General features: G+C 38.3%; 1 protein-coding gene across 1 annotated transcript in view; it reads right to left on the bottom strand.

The window, feature by feature from the left end:
- The window catches only part of LOC124553915, a 30,014-nt gene extending 19,115 nt beyond the window's left edge, over nucleotides 1–10,899 (bottom strand). Inside the window, exons 1-2 of the mRNA XM_047127936.1 lie at nucleotides 10,816–10,899; nucleotides 2,809–3,027 (exon numbers count right to left, since the gene is read on the bottom strand). Coding sequence (XP_046983892.1) covers nucleotides 2,809–2,843 — 35 coding nt within the window. The 5' untranslated portion in view covers nucleotides 2,844–3,027; nucleotides 10,816–10,899. The remainder of the gene's footprint in view (nucleotides 1–2,808; nucleotides 3,028–10,815) is intronic.
- Between the last annotated feature and the right edge of the window lie 8,379 nt (nucleotides 10,900–19,278).

Below are 19,278 nucleotides of genomic sequence, written 5' to 3'. Positions count from 1 at the left end.
AGAAAATAAAATGGTTAGAGGATGCAATGTGTTGTTGTTGTTGTTGTTGTTGTCGTGGTCTTCAGTCCTGAGACTGGTTTGATGCAGCTCTCCATGTTACTCTATCCTGTGCAAGCTTCTGCATCTCCCAATACCTACTGCAACCTACGTCCTTCTGAATCTGCTTAATATATTCATCTATTGGTCTCCCTCTACAATTTTTGGCCTCCACGCTGCCCTTCAATACTAAATTGGTGATCTCTTGATGCCTCAGAACATGTCCTACCAACCAATCCCTTCTTCTAGTCAAGTTGTGCCACAAACTCCTCTTCTCCCCAATTCTACTCAATACCTCCTCATTAGTTATGTGATCTACCCATCTAATCTTCAGCATTCTTCTGCAGCACCACATTTTAAAAGCTTCTATTCTCTTCTGGTCTAAACTATTTATCATCCATGTTTCACTTCCATACATGACTACACTCCATACAAATACTTTCAGGAACAACTTCTTGACACTTAAATCAATACTCGATGTTAGCAAATTTCTCTTCTTCAGAAACGCTTTCCTTGCCACTGCCAGTCTACATTTGATATCCTCTCTACTTCGACCATCATCAGTTATTTTTCCTCCCAAATAGCAATACTCATTTACTACTTTAAGCGTCTCATTTCCTAATCTAATTCCCACAGCATCACCCGATTTAATTCGACTACATTCCATTATTCTCATTTTGCTTTTGTTGATGTTCATGTTATATCCTCCTTTCAAGACCATGTCCATTCCGTTTAACTGCTCTTCCGGGTCCTTTGCTGTCTCTGACAGAATTACAATGTCGTCGGCGAACCTCAAAGTTTTTATTTCTTCTCCATGGATTTTAATGCCTACTCTGAACTTTTCTTTTGTTTCCTTTACTGCTTGCTCAATATACAGATTGAATAACATCGGGGAGAGGCTACAACCCTGTCTCACTCCCTTCCCAACCGCTGCTTCCCTTTCATGCCCCTCGACTCTTATAACTGCCATCTGGTTTCTGTACAAATTGTAAATAGACTTTCGCTCCCTGTATTTTACCCCTGCCACCTTTAGAATTTGAAAGTGAGTATTCCAGTCAACATTGTCAAAAGCTTTCTCTAAGTCTACAAATGCTAGAAACAGGATGCAATGTAGCACATTAAAATGCACACATGGAAAATGAAAGCAATGGTAGTACAGAAAAATACAGAAGAAATTAAAACCAACATAAAAATTGATGACGTCAGAACTGATCAGATGAAACAATTTTGTTATCTCGGTAGTGTAATCCCACAGGACTGTACATGCTTAATGAAAGTGATGAGAAGGACTGCAGGCATTTATGACTAGGGTAGATGCTTTAACCAGCAAACATATGATTACAGATGTCAGAAAATCATTTGTATGGAGTAAACTGCCCTATGGGAGTAAAACTTTGATCTGGATACATTGGATAGGAATCAACTTGAAGTTGCAGAAATGTGGACACAGTGGAAAATGACAGGAAACGACAAGCAACCTGGAAGTCTTAAGGGTAGTCAACAAATATTAACAAAAAATTAAAAGAGAAAACTAAAATTTATTAGGCATGTCATCAGACACAACACTTTCACCGTTCACATTCTTGAAGGGAAAGTGGTGGAAAAGAAAGGGAAAGAACAATATAGGAAGAGGTATTCGGAAGACATCAAGAAGAGGATACCATCTGGAATATTTTTTGACATTAGTACAGCCTTTGATGTTACTGATCATGAAATTCTCTTGCATAAGTAAAATAATTATGGAATTCGAGGCCAGTCCGAAAGGTAAATCGAGTCAGACCTCAATAATCGTCAACACAGTACAGAAATAGAACTCAAACACAAGTGAAACACAGGAAGTTCTAGTCTTTGCAGTAATGAGGAAAAAAAATTATCAAGTATGGAGTCCCATTAGTGTCAGTGCTGTGATCTGTCCTATTTTTGCTGTATGTAAATGACTTGCATGATAAAATACATGATGGAATCACAGTACTTTTTGCAGATGACACAAACATTCTAATTAAATCGCACAGTGACAACAATCTGCAGAAAACTGCAGCATCAGTTATGCGTAGTTTCACACATTGGTTCAACACCAACAGCCTCATCATAAAATCGGATAAAACTGGGGCAATTAACTTTCACACCATATAAAAACCTCCATCCTGCAAACCCTGTTTTCAAAATTAAAGGAAAAAAGTCTCAAATGTCAGTGATACAAATGATATACATGTATATGAAACTGGGCAGAAGCTGAACCTACACATAAACACAGTAAGCACAAACTTACACAAATGAGGAGTGTATCGTACTGGAGTTATGTTATTTAACTATATGCCGCCTCACTTAAAACACCTATCAACATTAAAAATATTTAAGGTAAAGTAGAAACAATTCTTGCTTGACCACTACTTCTACTCCATCTCTGGACCGTCATAATACGTAATTTACTTTGAGTTTATCATGTAATCTCTCTTGCTAACCTCTGCTATTAAATGTATAAGCAATGTAGTATGTCAATTTATATTATTATCACACTGAGTGTGTTGACCATCTAGTTACAACAACTGCTCTAATCATTAATTAATTATCTTTAGCCTTGTCCTACATCATATGTAAAAACAATGTCCTAAAAATGATTCTTGGACTAAATAAATAAAAAAATAAAACAAATACATGTACAATTACGTGGAACTGAAATGAACAGCCAATGACAGGAGTGAGTGGATTCATTGACACAGCATTAGCCATTAGAATACATAAGTATATATGAAACTTTAACGGTGCACTTGCCTCGAGACAGTTGTCCCTTTGATAAGGTCATCCATTAGAAGAGTTCCTTACAGTTGCCAGTAAATCTCAATCCCTGCTTCAACTGCTTCCAGGCATCACTGAACAGGGAATCAGGTATTCCTCCTTCCTGAATATGAGATACTACTCCCAGTTTGCAGCAAATGTTACACACTGCAGAAACAACATCCTTGGAAGTGTTCGACCAAATTTATCAGTCATCTGTGGGCGAAATATCTAATTAGTCATCTTATGCATACAGTGGGAAAAGGACAGGATGTCATGGCAGCTAGCAAATAACAAGCATGCACAAACATAATAAAAATCCTAGAGAAAAAGAGTAAAATTATCTCACTTAATATTCACTCTTTTGTTTCATGTTTCAAACAATAACACACAGTTAAATTTATGTTTTTGACAATAGGGCTTTTTATACACCTACATAAAATGTATTCACAGTTCTGAATACCGAGAATCATCGGCAGTATAATGGAATGATGACAACGAAACTTTTTGTGGGACAGGGACTCGAACCTGCATTTCCTGCTTATTGAGGATCATTGCTTTAACATTAGGCTACCCAAGCATGTGTCTAAGCATCATAATTCTGACCAACACAGACACTGAAATATTGTAATTTTATATATCCGTGGTCCAAAAGTTACAAAAATGGAAAGACAGTTGAAAAATTATCATCATTACCATAGCAGGGTTCACAGTTCACAACTGCCAAAAGGTTACACAATTTAGCAGAATTAAATTTTGGGTAATGTTCCATATACGTTAAAAGTGTGAAAATTTTTGTACTCTAATCGTCTACAAATGAGCAAGTGTGTGCTAATGCAATTGTAATATCTAATTAAAAATAAGAGAGGAGGACAAAAATGTGCTAGTTGTCAGAAAACATGAATAATTTATTTATAAGTTCCTATATTTGTCTTTTTATTTGGGGTACACTCTGAGTGACAACAAGTGGCACACAGAGTGTTAGTCAGCAGATATTCCGAGATCACAGCAGTTGCTGCATGGTGCGCCTAGGGGAATGTCAGAGCATTTCATCCCCATACTTCCATGGACATAAAAAATAATTAATAAATATGCAAATGTTGAATGTATGAATTGAAAGCTATTAACAGTTAGTACCACAAATATCTATACTCTACAAACCACTGTGAAGTGCATGGCAGGGAGTCTGTCCCATTGTACCAGTTATTAGGGTTTCTTCCCCTTTGATTCTTAGAGTTGTTTGGTGGGTCCATTTGGGGGAGGGGACCAATCAGTGAAGACATTGGTCCCGTCGGATTAGGGAAGGATGAGGTAGGAAGTCGAACATGCTCTTACAAAGGAACCATCACAGCATTTGCATGAAGCGATTTAGGGAAATCACAGAAAACCTAAATCAGGATGGGCGGACGAGGATTTGAACCGTCGTCCTCCCAAATGCGAGTCCAGTGTGTTAACCACTGTGCCCCCTCACTCGGTCATTCTTAGAGTAATCATTAAAAGCCAATTCTTGAAACTTGTGTTAGTAGGCTTTTTCAGTCTGCCAGTTCAATTTCTTCAGCATGTCTGTGACACTCTCCCACAGGTCAAACAAACCTCTGATCTGATTCAAATGGCTCTGAGCACTATGGGACTTAACATCTGTAGTCATCAGTACCCTAGAACTTAGAACTACTTAAACCTAACTAACCTAAAGACATCACACAACACCCAGTCATCACGAGGCAGAGAAAATCCCTAACCCCGCCGGGAATCGAACCCGGGCACCCGGGCGTGGGAAGCGAGAACGCTACCGCATGACCACGAGCTGCGGACCTTCTGATCTGATGGTAGAGCATTTGCCCGCAAAAGACAAAAGTCTCGAGTTCGAGTCTCGGTCCGGCGCACAATTTTAATCTGCCAGGAAGTTTCATATCAGTGCACACTCCGCTGCAGAGTGAAAATCTCATTCTGGAAACCTTTGGTCATTCATGCTGACCTTCTCTGTATAAGTTCAACATCCCCTTAGTCCTATTTGGTGCGGGTCCCACACACTTGGGCAATATTCTGGAATGAGTCACATGAGTGATTTGCAAGCAACCTCCTTTGTAGACTGAGTGCACTTCCCCAGTATTCTACCAATAAACCGAAGTCCACCACCTGTTATACCCACAACTGAGCTTATGTGATCATTCCATTTCTTTTACTGAGAAAATTCTGGTCCTATGTACAATTGTTGAGGTGTAAAGGCTTCTATCCAGTCACTTGCTGACCAGTCTGGTGTGGCAGTTGAAGATAGCAAAACAAAGACTGGAAGTTTTAAATTTCACGTTCAAGAAATCATTCACACAGGAAAATTGTTTGAATGTGCAATCATTTGACCATCAAACAGACAAGCATCTCAGGCATGGAAAAACAACTGAAGGAGTTGAAAACAAGTTAAGTCACCAGAACTGGATGAAATCCCAAAGCGACTGGAAGAAAGCACGAGTGACTCCCGTGCATAAGTGTAAAAGAACAGACACACAAAATTATAGACCAATGTGCCTAACATTGGTTTGCTGCAGAATCCTTCAACTTATTCTCATTTCAAATATAATAAATTTTTCTTGAGACCAAGAAGCTTATGTTTGCGAATCAGCATGGTTTCAGAAAGCATTCTCATGCTAAATTCAGGTTGCCCTTTTCTCACAAGATACACTGTGAACTATGGATGAAGGGCACAGAAAGATTCCATATTTCTACATTTCCAGAAAAGTGTTCAGCACCGTGCACCACTGCAGACTCTTAAAAGGAAATACAAGCATATGGAATAGGTTCACAAGTATGTGAGTGGCTCGAAGACTTCTAGTTATAGAAACCAGTATGTTGTTCTTAACAGCAAGTGTTCATCAGTGACAAGGGTATCGTCAGAAGTGCCCCAGGGAAGCGTCATAGGATCATTCTTATTCTTTATATTCATAAATGACTTGGCATACAAGCTAAGCAGCAATCTGTGGTTGCTTGCTGACGATGCTATGGTGTATGGTAAGGCATCAAAATTGAGTGATTGTAGGTGGATGCAAGATAACTTAGACAAAATCTCTAGTCGGTGTGATGAAAGGAAAAATGTAAGTTAATGTGGATGAGTAGGAAAAACTAACCTGTAATGTTCGGATACAGCATTAGCAGTGTCCGGCTTGACACGATGACATTGTTTAAATACCTGGGCGTAACGTTGCAAAACGGTACGAAATGGGACAAGAGTGTTTGGATTGCGTTAGGAAAGGCGAATTATCGACTGCAGTTTATTGGTTGGATTCTATAAGAGTGCAGTTTGTCAGTAAAGGAGACCACATTAGGATGCTAGTGTGCTGCTGGGGGGATTGTGATCTGTACCAGGTCTGATTAAAGGAAGAAATCAAAGCAATCCAAAGGTGGGTTGCTATATTTGTTACTGGGAGGTTCGAACAATACGCAAGTGTTGCGGAGATGCTTTGGGAACTCAAATGTGATTCCCTGGAGGAAAGGTGACATTCTTTTTGTGGAACATTGCGTAGAAAATTTAGAGAACCAGCATTTGAGGCTGACTGCAGGACACTTCTGTTGCCTCCAATGTATACTGCGCATAAGGACCACAATGATATGACAAATTAGGGCTTATACAGAATCATACACACAGTCGTTCTATTGCAACTGGAAAGGAAATGGCTAGTAGTGGTGCAGGTTATCCTCAGCCATACAACAACATAAGGTGAACTGTCGAGTATCGATGTACATAGTGTTACACCCAGATATTTGTATGAGTTGGCTGATTTCCACAAGCTCATTGATATTTTAGTCATAGGATGCAATGTTTTTTTTTTTTTTTTTTTGCATTTTATGAAGTGCAAAATTTTACTTTTCTGAACATTTAAATCACATTAATACCACACAGGGAACAGTTGAAATTGTACTCCTGAAAAATCTCTTTGTAAGTAATATGAGGTTGTGTGGAGTTTTAAAAAAATTTATCAATATGGGAATCTGATTATTTAAAGAAGATAAAAATAAAATTATTTATTTATGGAAGAATCTGAATGATGAAAGTAGAGCTGATGCAGTCAGAAAAACTGAGCAGTAGTAGTTCGCCTCAAATAGTCCATAGACAGCCTACTGTTTGAAGAACCCACAAAGTGGAAGCGAATTATGTTAATTCCATATCTCTTTGTTCGCTTTATGTCCCCAAAGCAAAGTCATGTCTTTCACCATCATTCATATTGTGAGAGACTGTGGAGAGGTATCAGACTTTGCTATGTGGTACAAAACTTTGTTGCAAGTCCTGTTATCAATTCAACTGTTTTAATCTGCCAGGAAGTCCCGTATCAGCACACACTCTACTGCAGAGCAAAAAATTCATTCTGGAAACATTCTCCAGGCTATGGCTAAACCATTCGCCACAATATCCTTTCTTCCAAGAGTGCTTGTCCTGCAATGTCCACAGAAGAACTTATATGAAATTTGGAAGTTAGGAGGTGAGGCAACAGTGGAAGAAGAGCTATGAGGACAGGGCGTAAGTCTCGTTTGGGTAGTTCAGTTGGCACAGCTCTTACCCAAGAAAGGAAAAAGTCCTGGTTTCGAGTCCCGATTCGGCACACAGCTTTGATCTGTAAGGAAGTTTCATATCAGCGTACACACTGCTGCAGAGTGAAAAATTCATTCTGGAACAATTGTATTTTTGTTTAATATCTAAGAGCATTTCACTGTCATATTTATAATCCTACTGAAAACATATATTTTCCCATATTTCTCTGGTAGTTTCAGGCTTTTAATACACAGCCTGACAAAAAAGTGAAGAACCCAGAAGACATGGTCAGATGTCAATGAAACTTTGTATATGTGCACACCACTGGATGCCATATAAATGACAAGAGTTGCAATTCTATGTGACATGTACAATACCCACCAGAGGGCATTAATGTTGTTTGTGTTTAGTGTTGTTACGAGGTCTGACAGGATATATAAGGGGCATGAACAGTGTCAGATGTTACGTAATCACTGTGAAGGCAATGGAGATGACATGTATTCATGTGAGCCAGTATAATCAGCTAATTGGAAGGGGTCTCATTATGACTCTCTAAAAAACAAAGCAACAAAAACCCCATTAACTTTATTTTCCCAAGTGATAGCCTGTGCTTTGAGTAATATTTTGGAGGAGGGGTGGGGGATTTAAGGAACATTCCTTACATTGTATACAATATTCAATGTAACGGTAGAGGATTTGTTGTTGTTGTTGTTGCTTTTTGCAAAATCAAATACAAAATGTAAGTGTAGGCTACATTTCTTTCCGGTCTCGGTGGTTTCATTAAAAGGTATGGCAAATTATTTTCTACAATACTTACACTATAGAGTACATAACCTCCAAATTCCACACTGCCTGGATGATAAACAAAAAAAATGTAATTTATTTTCAAAAAGTTAGAAAGTGTTATTTTGTACCATCACAGTGTTGAAAATGACAAAACTTCCAAACTTTGAAATGCCACTAAAAAAGACATAAAATGCTAAAAGTTGGTATGGTTATTTATGTTCATGACAGGACGAATAAGCTGTTTCGTCCAAATCTCAGGTGGTGGATGAGGCGACCTGGACGACTTGAAATATTCTGTGTAGGTCTATGTGTAAATTTGAGCTACCCATTTTCATTTTATCATAAATTCTGTATTATTGTGAGATGATCCTTAGACTAATGAGTAAACAAAAACTTGACAACAAAAATATAAATGATGTTCATTAAAGTCATTCGGATGCAGTTGCTTCTATTTCAGGTGGTGTTTATTACGTAATATCCTATCAGGCTTATACTATAAGATTAATACCTCAGCTTAGTTTTAGAACTAAAGTGCTATTTCACTGTTTGCTACGAAACTTTCTCAGTTCTTTTATGTGGTTTAATGTTCTTAATTTTGTATCTCAAGAACACGTTGTTGAGAATACAATGCTGTTGGTAAATACAAATTTTAGAAAAACCTTGTTTTAGTAAAAAAAACTGTGGTTCTGACAGTTTCCAAAATGTACTTTCATTTTAATAAGATGGTGAATGTTACAGCATTACTATTACATATCAATTTAAGGTGTATACTACAGCATTCACTATATCACCAGTTTTAGCTGGCTAGCATCAATCTTTTTAAAGTTACGGGTATTTTTGTTTTGTGACATTCTTCAAACAGTGATCAATTTCCATTTTTTAAAAACTGTTTTATACATCAGAAGGGGCTGAAATAATGGACTTTTCGTTTGATCCTTGAGTACAATCAATAAAGGAAATAGCAATAAATATATTACCTAACATTTGGCTGCTTTGACACATGCCCACCCTACATATGGTGTGCGTAACATGAATAAAGGAGGGGGGCAGAGGTAAAGAGGAGGGAACTATGAAACGCTCGCTAAGGGTAACTCGATTTAACACCTCTTATTAACTATTCCAATATTACAGAAAACTTAAAACTTCTGTGTGTTTAATGTGTTATGGGACAATGTTTGGCCAGCAGCACACACACACACACACACACACACACACACACACACACACAGTTCAGAAAAGGTCTTTTAGTGTCATACTATCCTCACTTAAAACTCAATTCTTGTGGGTACAATTTAAGTGCTGCACCAAGTGAGTATGTCTACCAGTCCGTTGTGCGTAACAGTGAAAATATCACTACAGCTTTTTTACTAATTTTTCTATACATAATCATGGAACAAGAACTAGTTTGAACTTACTTTTACTAAGATAAAACCAACAAAACTGGAAACAGCATTTTCTATCAGGTAATAAAAAAAAATTATAAGTAAAGCACACTACACAATCAAGTATTCCTCAGAGAAGTCAGAGTGGTGATTAATAATGGAAGGCGATAATAACAGCACCCTGTCACATTACAATCCTGTAACAACTTTGCACGATCATGTCAATAACTACAGTGTTCAATAGTAATGCCTTGTCATTCTCCCAGGTTCAAAATCTCTCTCATTATGGTCAGATGCTGACAGCTTTTCAGTTTAACTAAGGGAAGGACATGCGAGTTTTCTAAACATATTGGATTTACAGCGGGGAATATAACATCAAGTTCGCGGTTCCAGACACATTGACAGCAGTGTTTGATGTGTGCAGCGATGAAGAGTGAAACTGTTTTTATATCAATGAACGTTATACATAGGGACCAAACAAATGACGTGGTGGTGTTACGCCGCAGAAATATTTAGGAGGATGAATTGACCGTTTGGATATACGTTTTCTGTGGTTTTCCTAAGTCACTTCGGGTAGATGCGAGAGGGTTCCTTCACTGTTGCCACGTCCGACCACCTATGCTATCCTTTTAAAGCAGAATTATATGTTCTAAGATTATGCATTATGTATTTGTTTTGCACTTATTATTTTCATTGATTTATAATGAGAAATTCTACATTATTGTGAGATGACCCTTGAATGAATGAACCAACAAATTAACTAACTGGGGTCTTTTTTAACCTATACACTGTCTGCCGATGAAACATTTCCGTTCTTGCATCGAAGGAAAGGATTTGATTTGGTGCCAGTCATGTAGCAAACTGTAACTGTATATACATTAACTTAACTTTCAGGTTTTCGTAATTGCCGAAATCAGAAAAAATCGCCAGCAGATCGTTTCCGAGTTGCAGATATTAATGTGGGGACTTGACGATGCCAGATTCAGAATAAAAGGAAGATAACAGTACATTATTACACTATGCGAAAATATTATTGTAATAAGAACTATTCTCAGGAACTCAACAGCAACGATATCAAACATTAACATACACTACACAGTACACTATAAATAGAATAAAGTTCCCACAGATGTTATTTAGCCTCAGCGCAATTTCATGAATATTGCAAATCACGCTGGAAACAAATGAATTCCGCTCCCAACAAATTCGAACAGCCATGAACAGAAGCACCATAGACATAAATAACATAGATTGCGCACGCTTCTATCTCACGTGCCTTTATTTGCATATCCCACACTCATGGTCTACGGGTCTTACATAAAAGTCGCGACACGAACTGCTGTTAGTGTTAACAGTTGTTACTTGTCACCGTTTGACAGGTGGAGCGACACTAGTGCTCCAAGTGGCGACTAAGGACAACGTCAGATGCGTCTATAAGAAGCATAATGTCCCTTTCCTACGTGACGTACGAAATATTTGAATTAGTTTTTTGCCTCCAAGAACTTGTGTAATAACAGAAGACATAGATGTTTCTAAAAATGATTCTAAAACAAGCGCAAGTAGGGATAAAAATCATGAGTCCATAGGCAAGCTACAACACATTCGAGAAGAAACACTTGTGACGTTGGATACAACTACAGGTTGCCACGTCGATATCAAAAGGATGTAATCACCAATTCACTCGTATGAAGCACAGATACGTACCTCTATGAGCAAAAGGGATCAACGCCCCACTTGACGTTCCGTAGGCCTACTGTGTTTTAATCATTGTCGCCTGTTGCCACATTATATTATTCTAAGTGCGACAAGAAACTGCCAAATAGTGGGAGACATATGTTGTGTGTGTAAACCCTAAGTGCTCAAATACAGAATTGCTGCCATATGTTAAATTTGCCATTAGAGACATTTCACCCAATGACATATTGACTAGAATGAGATTTTCACTCTGCAGCGGAGTGTGCGCTGATATGAAACTTCCTGGCAGATTAAAACTGTGTGCCCGGCCGAGACTCGAACTCGGGACCTTTGGCTTTCGAGGGCAAGTGCTCTACCAACGTTTTTTTTTTTTTGTTGTTGTTGATCTCATTTTGTTCTAGATTGTTCGTTGAATTTGTTCTTCGCGGACGTCTGATGACGCCTGTTCAGGTTGATCGTTGATTCGTTCACTCAGTTTTTTGTTACAGAGGGTAGCTAAAACCTCTGACCGAACACGCTGAGCTACCATGCCGGCTCCAACTGAGCTACCCAAGCACGACTCACGTCCTGTCCTCACAGCTTTACTTCTGCCAGTACCTCGTCTCCTACCTTCCAAACTTTACAGAAGCTCTCCCCGCGAACCATATTCACTAGTTTATCTGTACCTTCTGCTTCAATAGTGATATATAATGTCACTTATCCCACATTTTATTTGTATGCCTTCCACATCCCTCTAATGTATGCACTGATGGAAGCATAAACATTCTGACAAAACCAGTATGCCTAAGTTCTGTAATAAATTTAGAACAAACAGCTTATTTTAGTCGTTCCATATTTCTGCACGTTCCTCCTTCAATGGCATGCTAATCTGGCTTAACAGCAAGTCAACAGCATCCTATAATCTTCAAATTTTTTTTGTCCTTCACTTGATCCTTCTAATACACTTTCTGTTGCTGTCTGCACTTGAATTGACACTAATTTTCCTTGTCCCGTAATAGTTTGCAAGAAGTGTAGTGATCTGCACATTGACACTTTACACGCTTTTGCAAGACACGAATAACTGCACTTAATCTAGCCACTACATCGTCAAAGTAGGTGTGTGTTGTCGATTCAGATGAATCTCGCACTGGAGATTTGAACTGGCTGCCTCTGGGCCACGGTAGTGTTTTACAGCTTTAGACTGATTGCCGAATCTTTTCACAGTTTGCGCTTCATCGTCAGCTGAGGACGTAACGTTAGCGACAGCTCTGGACCTGGAACAAATCCCGCTCACTTAACCATATGCTAAGCCCCGCCCACGGTCACCCACATGTTCCAGCACCAAACTTCTTAGTGTCACAGGTATACCAGTCATGAAAACTAGGGAAAAAAATCAGTAATTAGTACTAATTTCTATTTTTCTGGTACCACTGCCAAAAGAGGATATTACTAAAGAAATAAAAATATCTATATTGAGTGTGTGAAGTGAAAACAAAAATAAAATTGTTTCATGAACCTTCTTCTGCAGTATCTTAAAAATCTGGCGTTTGTTAATCACAGTGAGCGCCAGTTTCCATCAACTTACTTACAAGGGAACCTCCCCATCGCACCCCCCTCAGATTTAGTTATAAGTTGCCACAGTGGATAGACCTTGAAAAACTGAACACAGATCAATCGAGAAAACAGGAAGAAGTTGTGTGGAACTATGAAAAAATAAGCAAAATATACAAACTGAGTAGTCCATGTGCAAGATAGGCAACATCAAGAACCGACAGAACACACGAGCGCCGTGGTCCCGTGGTTAGTGTGAGCAGCTGCAGAACTAGAGGTCCTTGGTTCAAGTCTTCCTTGGAGCAAAAAGTTTAATTTTTTATTTTCAGACAATTATCAAAGTTCAGGCGCTCACACATAATCAACTTCGCTCTCGAAAATTCCAGGACATGTTCAGATTTGCTTGGACATATGCAGGATTTGACGGTCTACACACGGAAAAATTTGAAAACGTAAAAAAATATGTTTTGACAGAGCACAGGGAAAAGTGTGCGAGTGTGAGACTTTTGGATTCATTTGTTGCAGTTTATGTGACAAACTCTTATGTTTTCATCACTTTTTTTGGAGTAATTATCACATCCACAAGTAAAACTAAATCGGGCAACGTAGAAGAATCTTTTTACCCATTCGCCAAGTGTACAAGTTAGGTGGGTCGACAACATATTCCTGTCATGTGACGCATATGCTGTCACCAGTGTCGTATAGAATATATCAGACGTGTTTTCCTGTGGAGGAATCGGTTGACCTATGACCTTGCGATCAAAAGTTTTCGGTTCCCATTGGAGAGGCACGTCCTTTCGTCTACTAATCGCACGGTTTTGCGGTGCGGCCGCAAAACACAGACACTAAACTTATTACAGTGAACAGAGACGTCAATGAACGAATGGATAGATCATAACGTTGCTAAAATAAAGAAAAATTTTTCGCTTGATGGGAGACTTGAACCAAGGCCCTCTCGTTCCGCAGCTGCTCACGATAACCACGGGACCACAGCGCTCCTTATCTCGGAATGTCCATGATGTTGCTTATCTTCGCGTGGACTACTCAGTTTGTATATTTTGCTTATTTTTTTATAGTTCCACACAAATTCTTCCTGTTTTCTCGATTGATCTGTGTTCGGTTTTTCAAGGCCTATCCACTGTGCCAACTTATAACTAAATCTGAGGGGGGTGCGATGGGGAGGTTCCCTTGTTAGTATAAGAAAGTCTGTTGAAAATATCTTTTAGTAGCAAAGCCAAGGATGCAGTCTATTATCTCGAGTGCCTAAAGTCAACTTGTGCATAAAGAAGCCAAAATCATTTTCTTCATTTGTTTGTGATTATCTCATCAAAATTAAAGAATACACATGTGAGATAATGTAGATATACTTAATGAAACCAATCAGATATTTCTGTATATGGCATACTTCATTAGTATTTCCATCTGTAACATGCAAATTTTTACTAATGAACTCTTATGATAGCTTGCATGTTCCAGACATGAGATTATTTTACTTTAAATTAGTCTTTAGTGTTCGAAAGTGTAGTAGCTTCTGGTGAGTGATATGTTATTGTTGTAAAGTCGTTGCAAACACCTTAGTAAAATGAATTGTTGATTTTCTTAGTTGTAGAGCTGTCTGATGTTTAACATTTGTATATAATTTCGTCAGTGTCATTCCAACCCATCTTATTGTACTTAAATGAGCGTTGGAATTCAGTTTTGTCAGCACTTGGAAACAACAGCCAGGACTAGGTAATTTGTGTATGATAAATTTAGCAAAACTGCATACCTATGTTTCCATTCTGACAATGCATAAATTCTGTAAATACTAGCAGTTCCAGTTTACCGTAATGTATTCACATAATTTGACAACATCCTGACAAATGATCAGGGTAGTGAGCATTATATTCAGATGTTTTGTTTTTTACGTTACACTTTTCAACTTGTTCTACACCTATGAGAATCATCTCATTTTTGGGTCTATGGAACAAAAACTGCATATAAACTAATAATTGGGATGTGGATCTAAGAAACATGCTAGCAAACTGGGACGGCATGAAACAAATATCACATTATGTTTTTTTAAGGCCATAACCAGTGTTCTTGATGTATTGCTAAATTCTTTTTCCACCCTGAAGGGGGGATGTAATGGACAATGTAAACATTTATTTAAAAAATCATTACAGCCATATTTACTAATGTACCAATCTAAAATTTTGCATGTGTAAAGCAGAAGAGCTGTGTTACAACAGAAAAATATAATAAAATATGCAGGATTAATATTTTGCTAGAAGTTAGAATTTTTAATTTTTTTAAATTTCTTTTTAATAAAAAGCCCTTAACTCCAATTCCAATCATGCAACCAATCTGAAAATTTTACTCAAGTGTTTTGAGAAGGTTATAAGAACTACAGTTATTAATTTATGGCACAAATTGTATCATTAACGAAGTTTTTAATTTTGCACATTCAAAATTAACTTTTTTCTGCATACAATCATCTAAAAATCAGAATGTAATTGCAGGATCTCGAATGTTTTATTTCCAGGGAGTCAGCAACACATTGCGAGCAGTTCCTGAAAATTTCATAGCATTAGTGCATATGCTTTTTGAGAAAAAGCTTCTAATAACATAAAAAACGTAAAACAGAGAAAATGAAGAGCAAAGATTTTCTTCTCATACTTCTACATGTAAAAAGATTACCTCAATTTCAAAATCCTCCATACTGATACTCCTCATCCTCCAGGTTTCTCTTCTGTCCTCTTCGAATCTGCCTGGCCTGTATATGCAGGTAAGATACTGACTGATCTGTTAGCTTTTTTGACCCTGCTCTCGTCGATGGTGAAAAATACTTTCGTCGTAAGCACACCAGGACCTATATAAACTCTCTTCAGCACTTCAATACTGCCATTATTTCCGTTATTGTAACATAAAACTGCACCATAAACACCTATTTTGAGAACTTCAAGTCCACAGAATGTCCTTCTTGAACACCTAACCCAAATTAAATTATTGAGGTTTTCAGTTGCATTTTGTGTCTTTCCATGAAGACACTTTCTCATTAAATCAGGGTTTGCAAGAAACCTGAACCTGTGCGTAATTGCATTCATAACAGGTTCTGGTAACAAGGTTTACCTGAATATGTCTCATTTCTGTTGTTGAACTTACACCAACCATCTTTCGGTCACAGATTGTGCATTGGTGTTTGGTTAGTGGATACTTTGTGGAAAAAAAAAACTGGCCACTCAGCGCGCATCATTGCCTCTAAATTATGTGTGTTTTTCGTGATAGCTCTCCCATAAAATAACTGAAGAGAATCAATTTCTTTCAGACTAAGCCTGCCTTTTCCTCCAAGAGATTTTCCATCCTCAAGTACTTCACCTTTCTTCTCTTTCGACAAGCGACAAAACCTACCACCTAGTCCCTTTTGGATGTGGCCAACACATTCCAACTTTTCTATTGTCGTATTGTACGGATTTTTATCTGTTATAGCTTTGAATGAAGAGGAGTCCTCATCACCAAGGTATCTAATAACGTACTGGTCCTCAGATCTGGAGAACATCCTCACAACTGCAGCAGGTTCCATGCCCCCACTTGAGCCACTATAATTTTAGAGCATGCTACTGCATGCTTTACTTGTTGAACACTGGTGGCGGTATTCAGACATAATTTCTACATCTACAACTTTACCTGAGTCAATACCAATAACTGATGCAACTCCATGCAGAGATGTGTGACCCCTTATCATCCAGGTAACATCTACACACACAGGTCAGTAACATTTGTAGGAGATACACTGCCATGAATATCTACCCCAGAATCAATTTCTTTTTGGTTTATTTCCATCAGTTCCTCCACTGCTTTGTTGATAGAAGCTTTGGCAGTATCACATACAGCATCAGACATTTCTTTATTTACTTTTTCAGACCTTGCACAAGGTGGAGGCATATTCAGAAAACCACACAATAAATTACCTCCTTCCCTGCCCTTTCCAAGGCATCTCAGAGCACATGTTAACCTAAAATCGCTTTCATAGGTACCAGTGTCAGTCTTTTTGGAGGAGGAAAATGAAAATTAATAGCCACACGAATTACAAATTAATTTAAAATCACAAGCTTTTCCCACTCCTCTTTCTTCAACAACAATAAGCCATTCCGTATTTTTACAGCTAACACATGAACATGAAAACTTCATGGCCCGGCAGAGAAGCTCTAAATCAATAAGTCTGAACCCAGAGGAATACATATCAACATCATTCACGCACCTGTACAATTCTCCTGTCCCAGATTGCGATGCTTCATTTCAAGCTGCTTCCTCTTTTTGGGTCTAGTTTAGCAGGGGATACAACCTGTCGGCTTTGACCAATGACGTCAGAATTTGCCAGAGAGAATGTATTACAAAGATGAAAGAGCTGAGAAGAATGTTCAGAAACAAAGGAATGCGAGAGAGAAAAACTTTACTTCACATATATAGGGGCCAGTAGTATTTTCACGTTAACGATATCGGGTATTTATGTCTTAGTATTTCTCCGCAAAATACAATGGAAAGAAATGAATGGAATATATTACTAGCAAAGAGTACATCACGTTACATGCACGGGTATGTCAGTTGTATCTTGAAACTCTTTCGAACTATATTGCTTAAGTGCAGTACGGGATACAAGTTTAGCGTACGTCGATTTCTTAGTTTTAAGTAGCATTGCTGTCCTGTTGTTCACTTGAAATATGTATCGCCTGTTTCACTAAACCGTAAATGAAACACCCGATACAAATTAAAAGCTCATTCGAAGTGTGTTGCCTAAGTACAGTACGGAAAACGAGTGTGTCGGAAGTCGATTTCTTCGTTTTCACTAGCATTACTGTTGTGTTCTTCACTTGAACGATATATCCTCCGCTTCAGTAAACCCTAAATGAAACACGGCATACAAAGTTTAGTTGTGTCGGGGGCTTCGCAAGTACACATTCGAAAATGTCGTACTGATACTAGAGCTGGAAAACTAAACAAGATCGACAGCTGTCAAATTTCTGTTACGTACTTCACAACACGAAAATACACATATTGGTGGAATAAAACAGTGAAATATGGCAAAATAGTGAAATACAGTGAAAGAAGCAAATGGAAAAGTGAACTTACCACACGGAAACGTCGAGGAATAACGGAAGCTCGCCTAGACAGACAGTTAACGAAAATCACATACCCACACTCACAACAAACACGACATTACGAAACCTCTCCCTCCCTCCCTCCCTCTCTTCCTCACACACACACACACACATTCCCCAACTCCCCTTCCCTCCCTCCCCTTCTCTGAAATTAACTGAGATGTTTGGGACGGTACATTTTGCCAACGTGTTTAGTAAAACACTCAAACAGGCAATATGTCCGCGGAATACTTTGTCTCCACGAATACTCATCTAGGTGGCTTTCAAGAGTCGAAATCTGACGTTTCCCTTTCCCTATAAGAGATTTTACCGCTGACCAGTAACCCTCTATCCTGTTAGTGCAGGCGCCTGGCGATAGAGATCTAAATTCAATGTTGTGGTTTACTACTAGATGTTGATAACCCCTATCCCCTAAATCCCTATATAAAGAAAACCCGTCTAAAATAACAATAGAACCCTCTGCAACCTGATCTTCAGTTAACCTAACCAAAACTTCCTTACTTCTATTTGGTACTACTGTAAACACTATATCGTCACAATGCTGACTCATACGACATTCATGCAAACAGAGCCACACAGGATATCTTAAACACCAACCGTTTGTGATTTTCATTATGTCTCTCAGGGCGAGCTCACATTTCTCGAACCACGTTCCCCTCGTAATAGATCGCCATAACCGGTCTCTGCTGCCCTACCATACAAATAAGTCGTGAGTGCGGCGACTTGATACACTGGTGAGGCGCATATGTTCGCCGCACTCACGACATCGGACGTATTCAGCAATGAGACCGCACATTTGCAAGAAGCAAATTGTGGTCAACATGTCTTCGCCCATGGCTTCTCTTAAATCGTCAAGATTCATTGGGATAGACAAATCCATTCCTATAAAAGAAAATAAGACACTAAAAATTGCTCTACAGAAAAAACTAATACTCCAAATTACCTCAATATCACTACGAAAACTATTAAGTACCGTCTGAATAAGAAACAAACAATTAACTTAATTAAATCACACGATTAATAATTTAACGAATACCAAGCGATCGCTTTTAGATTCACATTCAATTATTTTAATGATTGCGCTTATTGGAACACAGAACTGTTTCATTATCTACGTCTCGAAGTGAAGACATTACTATCTATGACTAAGGTATGACGTCATTGGTCAAAGCCGACGGGTTGTATTCCCTGCTTCATTAGACCCCTCTTTTTTATTGGTAACCCGATTTCCACGAAACTTTTGTTTCCTAAGCACAGTTTTTCCATCACTCATTATGCATAAATCTTGACTTCCACGTAAAGGTTTGCGAATTCAATCCTCCATCTACTAATATGTGTATTGTCAAAACATAAGTAAACTACATGCAAGAAAATTTTCAGGTGAAGATATAGATGCCAGCCAGAGATATAGATGAAA

The sequence above is a fragment of the Schistocerca americana genome, chromosome 11 (assembly GCF_021461395.2).
Source record: "Schistocerca americana isolate TAMUIC-IGC-003095 chromosome 11, iqSchAmer2.1, whole genome shotgun sequence".
NCBI lineage: Eukaryota > Metazoa > Arthropoda > Insecta > Orthoptera > Acrididae > Schistocerca > Schistocerca americana.
This window is presented reverse-complemented; position numbering and strand designations above follow the sequence as displayed.